At 42.8% G+C, this 5,602-nt stretch overlaps 1 protein-coding gene across 1 annotated transcript; it reads right to left on the bottom strand.

Annotated features, from left to right (window-relative positions):
- Window positions 1–4,229: 4,229 nt before the first annotated feature.
- Window positions 4,230–4,892, bottom strand: LOC121433015 (60S ribosomal protein L13-like). The gene has a single exon (XM_041631243.1). It carries the CDS (start codon window positions 4,857–4,859, stop codon window positions 4,230–4,232), a length of 630 nt encoding a protein of 209 aa, XP_041487177.1. The 5' UTR covers window positions 4,860–4,892.
- Window positions 4,893–5,602: the final 710 nt, after the last annotated feature.

The following is a 5,602-nucleotide window of genomic DNA, read 5'->3' as shown; positions in this document are numbered from 1 at the left end:
CATGAAGCTGCTGTCCAGACAGAGCTCCATGCTCCTCTCGTTTCTCAAAGCACAGATTGAAAACACGCCGTGAGACACCCGCCGGCTCTAGACCATGTTCGTGGAAGGCCCTGACCTCCGGAGACTTCTGTTTGGTGCTCACGGTTTTCCTTCAAGCAGATTCTTGCTTTGACTGGAAGTAAAACTGCATCCTTCTTTGTCGCTATATATATATTTTTTTTAACGTAGCAACCTTCTTTTTGATTTTCTGTATTTATGGTATTCCATCTTCTTCAAGTAAATTTTTAAAAAGTAGACATTTCTCTAGAAACATAGCTAGTGATAAATTGCTCACTGTCTCCTAAAGATCTTATATGTTTAGATAGACAATAATCAAACACTAGCATCATTGAATATCAAGGCTAAAGAGCCCCTGTTGCTGCTCGTAGGCAGAGTCTTACTGTGTAGCTCTTGATGGTCTGGAACTTGATAAGTAAACCAGGCTAGCCTTGAGAAACCTGCCCTGTCTCCAACTGCCGGATTAAAAATGTCTGCCATGCTTGAGGGGGGAAACAAACTAGTTTTGTATCCTTACTTCAGAAGTTAGTTGGTTTTTTGTTGTTGCAATTTTGTTTTATTTCTTTTTTATTTGGTTTTGGTTTCGTTTGAGGTTTTTTGTTTGTTTTGGTTTTGGTTTTTGTTTGTTTTGGTTTGGTTTTTGGTTTTTCAAGACAGGGTTTCTCTATGTGTAGCTTTGGCTGTCCTGGAACTCACGCTGTAGACCAGGCTGGTCTTGAACTCACAGAGATCCACCTACCTCTGCCTCTGCCTCCAGAGTGCTGAAATTTTTGTTTGTTTGTTTGTTTGTTTAGATCTTTCAATTGATTTACATAAAGTAATTTAAAACAGGCTGGAGGTATAGTTCAGCAGTGGGGTGCATGCTTAGTGGTCACAAGACTGAGGGTTCAATCTTCAGAGGCTCCTCAAGTTTAAACTGTGTACATTAATCTGTAAATACACTCAGAGGAAGACTTTAGGGCAGCAGATCTCAACCAGTAGGTCACAACCCCTTTGGGAGTTGAATGACCCAATCACAGGAGTTGGTTAAGACCATAGAAAACACAGATATTTACTATGCAATTCAAAACAGTAGCAAAATTACAGTTATGAAGTAGCAACAAAAATAATTTTTAGTTGGAGTCAGCACAACATGAGGTACTATATTAAAGGGTCACAGAGTTAGGAAGGTTGAGAACCACTGCTCTAGAGAAAGACATATTCCTACATCTGTCTCTTTCCCATTGGCAGTGTTCATGGTCGGTGAGGTTTCACAGGAGCTCATACAAAGTCCATCGGGGCAAGCCAGAAAGCCAAGGATAGTGAGAGTGGCACCTATTGCCTTTGTCTCTTCCCTGTCCCCAAATAGAACAACACATTGCCAATCTAATGTCCTGCTTGGCAAATCATAGTAAAATGGACTAAATCCAAATCACTCCATTGTATGCTTCAACCACAGTTAAACCCGAAGGATATTAGGCTGGATGAAATAAGCCAGCTACCAAAGAGCAATTGCCATACAGTTCCACTCATAAGACAAACCTACAGTAGACTTATGGAAACAGAGAGCAGTGTGGCTCCAGGGGACAGGAGAAGGGGTAAAGGAGGTTGTTGGTGAAGAGAAAGCCCTAATTACACAAGATGAGCAGGTTTGGACTAGTATTCAACACTATGCCTACACATAATAACTCGTGCTGTGTATTTAAATAGTTGTTAAGTTATATCTCCAATGTGTAGGGTTTTTTATTACTCTTTTACTCTTTGGGAGCCAGCCACCTAGCCACCTAATAAATACACAGAGACTTCTTATGAATGCCCAGCCTTAGCTTGGCATATTTCTAGCCAGTTTTTCTTAACTAATTATCCCATCTAACTTTTGCCTCTGGGATTGTACTTTTCTCTAATATATATATATATATATATATATATACATATATTTAATATTTAATATATATATTTCCTTTTTACTTTGAGACTGACTGTGTGACTGTCCCATGGCATCCTCCTCTCCTCCTCCTTTTCTCGCTCTCTCCTCTTCTCTCTTCCCCCTCCTATTATTTACTCTTTTTGCCTGCCAGCCCCTCCTATCCTTTCTCCTGCTTTACTATTGACTGTTCAGCTCTTTATTAGACCAATCAGGTGTTTTAGGCATGCAAGGTAACATAGTTTCACAGAGTTAAACAAATGCAACATAAATATGCAGCACGTCTTTTCATCATTAAACAAACATTTCACAGCATAAACAAATGTAATGCATCTTAAACTAGTATTCCACAATACCTATCATCTGTTCTTGTCACAATAAAAAAGGGGAAAAGGAAGGAAAAAACTAGTGTATTCAATTAGAAAACCCAGGTTGTAGAACAAACTATTTTAAGATATGCTAAGGTGGAGAAAGTCATTTAACTCTTAGTCTTCATTGGTAAGAATGAAAATGGTTACACTGATCTTGTCCATGTTCAATTCGGTGATTCATGAAACAATACCAGACCCAGAAACAAACAAACCTACAGGACACCTGTTTGCACAAGCTAGCTCCTTGAGCATGGTCTCTTCAGGTTATACACAGACACACCAGTACCTAGAGCACAGGTAATTATTCATTTTTAATTATTCATGTATTTAAATTGCATTTTATTTTATGTGTATGGGTGTTTTGCCTTTTGACGTTTATTGGGAATGCCAGCCCTCTGAACCCCTCAGGATCCAGAAGGAACAACAAATGAAAACTGAATAAAAGGAGTCTGAGGGTGAAAAGTATCAATCAGCTCACATAAATCTTCTCATTCTGTCCCATTGATTCTTCCAGGGTTCGTTCTCTCTCTCTCTCTCTCTCTCTCTCTCTCTCTCTCTCTCTCTCTCTCTCTCTCTCTCTGTGTGTGTGTGTGTGTGTGTGTGTGTTTTCTCGATATTCTCCACCATCCCACAAAGTTTCTAATTTATGCACATATTCATACACAATTAGCAATCTTTAGGCAACAGCAATGATAACAGCAATGTGGCACAGGGCCACAGAAACAGATTAGGTCTGACAAGGCGGGTCCTGTTGGTTTACTTCTGTCTCAGAGGGGGTACGGCTGTGAAGTGCCTTCTGAAAAAGAGTAAACAGAGGAAGGGACTGTGATTTCAAAGATGGGCAAAGGGAGTTTGTGTGTTAACTACATTTGTGTGGTTAGTTAAGCTAGAACTTTGTAATTAGTAAATGTAGAAAAAGATGGAAGGAAAACATGGCGTTGACTTTCCAAGCACTTCGGTCACTGGGAACACAGTGTTTATGGTAGCCATGGCAACCAGCATACGCTGCCATAGGGGACTGACGGCGCTTGGTTCACATTGATATTTTCATCAAATGCTGCTAATTAAAGGGAATGGAATCTCTAGCCCTAGAGACAACATCTAAGGCGGCTAGATCAAAGGGGAAGCTGTGGTAGTGTAAAATCCGGAGCCTGGCATGTCCAGCCGCCAGGCTACGCTTCTGACACCTGAGTGAGAAGATTTTCCTTTCTCGGGGGCTTTTCCCAGAATTCAAGGCATTCAGTGTGTATTCTACATATCAAATTATACTGCCGAATGAAAAGTCATCCAGTATAACGGTACATGACAGAGTTATGCCCAATAATTGATTAATACACTGCTGGGGGTTTGGGCAAAGAGTTCCACTCTAGAGAAAGGAGTGCTATGGTTTCACAGAAATGACAGAAGCGAGACAAAAGACAGGCATTCCCAAAGCTTTGCAAACCATGTTTCCTCACTGGAACACTCCTGTGAGTTAGTCTAGAGATTTTCCAGCTGTACCTCTCACTGTATGGTATTGTGGACCACAGCATTTGCCTGCATGCATGTCTTTGTACCACTTGAGTGTCTAGAGCCCCCTTAGGCCAAAAGATGGTGATAGATATTTTGGAACTTGTGGGTACTGGGAATAGATGCCTGGCTCCATAGAAGAGCAGCCCAGTGCTCTTAGTAGTTGAGCCATCTCGTTGCCTAGTTACTATTTTTTAATGATTGTTTGGGCCAAACATCAAGCACAAGCTTGCAATGCTGACACTCAAGAGATAGAGGCAGGAATATTGCAGATTTGAGACCAGTTTGGGCTACATGAGAATGTACTCCCTACCCTCCAGACCAAACCAAAGGTGGTATTTTTTTTTTTTTGCTTTATGGAAAATTTATTGCAATATTCCAAAAGCACATCACTTTTTCTTCTCAACATCTTGCTCTGCAGCTTCCTTTGCCCTCTTTGCTCGGACGCCAAAGAGCCGGGCATTGGCCCGGGCCATGCGAAGACTGGCAAAAGCCTTGAAGTTTTCTTCTGTGATGACTCTGGCTTTCTCTTTTTTATAAACATTCCGGATGGGCATCACAGGTCCTGTTAGCTGAGTGGCCAATTTTAGTTCTTCAGCCGAACTATCTCCCTTCTTTGGAGCGGAAGGCTTCCTGGGGAAGAGGATGAGCTTGGAGCGGTACTCCTTCAGGCGCTGCACGTTGGCCTGCAGGGACTCGGTGGACTTGTTTCGCCTCCTTGGGTCCACGGAGATGCCGATGGTGCGAGCCACCTTCTTATGGATACCAGCCACCCTGAGTTCCTCCAGGCTGAAGCCCCGGCCAGCTCGGACCTTGGTGTGGTAGCGCACTGTGGGGCACCTCACGATAGGCCTGATGGGTCCGGACGCGGGGCGCGGGGCAATGCGGCGCGCTTTTGCCTGCCGGGCCTTGCGCCTGCGGATCTTGCGTGCCGGCTGGTTGAACCAAGTGTCCACTCGCCGCTGCCAGTCCTTGTGGAAGTGGGGCTTCAAGATCATGCCATTCCGGCTGGGCGCCATGGCTGCCTCCCGTGCAGGGGAAAGGCCGAGCGGACCCAAAGGTGGTATTTTTAATCCTATATTGGACTGCAGAAAATTATGTCAGCCTCTGTTTTCCAAGATGGTATGTCTTAAAGGGTGTGATAAGAACATGAGATAGACAGAGGACTCACAATCTAAACATAATCTGAGGGTCTTCCATTTCCCTTATCGGTAGATAGCAGCTGTAACTATCCTCTGCCCTTCATAGAACACGAATCAGTTACACTACACATTCAAAACATGAATATAATATTCATGATCATATCTTTCAATTTCTATAATCACACCTTCCTCTAAGTAGTTAGAGATGTATCAAATGTCAAAAGTAAAATCTTAGCTGGGCGCACACAGCAACAAACACCTGTAGTCCCAGCACTAGGGAGGAGGTAAAGGTAAGAGTCACAAATCTGAGGCCAGCTTCAGCTGCAGAATAGGACTCTGTCTCAGAAAAACAAGGAAAAAACAGAATAGGAAAGGCTTGATTTCCTTCCCTGACTTAAGTGTAAACCGTGTTCTTTCCTTCACTCCTGACCTCTTCTTAACTTCTAACACACACACACTGGGAGGGGGGCAGTCCTCAAACTTATGATCTCATGCCTCAGCCTCCATAGCACTAGGCTTATAGGTTGTGCTTCCAGATCTGATAGTCTGTTCTATGTTTTCAATTCTAACACATTATGTATCTTATGGTGATTTTTCTCCCCTTCATTTTCCCCCATAGA

The sequence above is a fragment of the Microtus oregoni genome, unplaced genomic scaffold, assembly GCF_018167655.1.
Source record: "Microtus oregoni isolate MIOR12 unplaced genomic scaffold, Mior012 000036F_ref0000092, whole genome shotgun sequence".
NCBI lineage: Eukaryota > Metazoa > Chordata > Mammalia > Rodentia > Cricetidae > Microtus > Microtus oregoni.
Note: the sequence above shows the minus strand (reverse complement) of the source record. Positions and strands in the feature narration are given on the sequence as shown.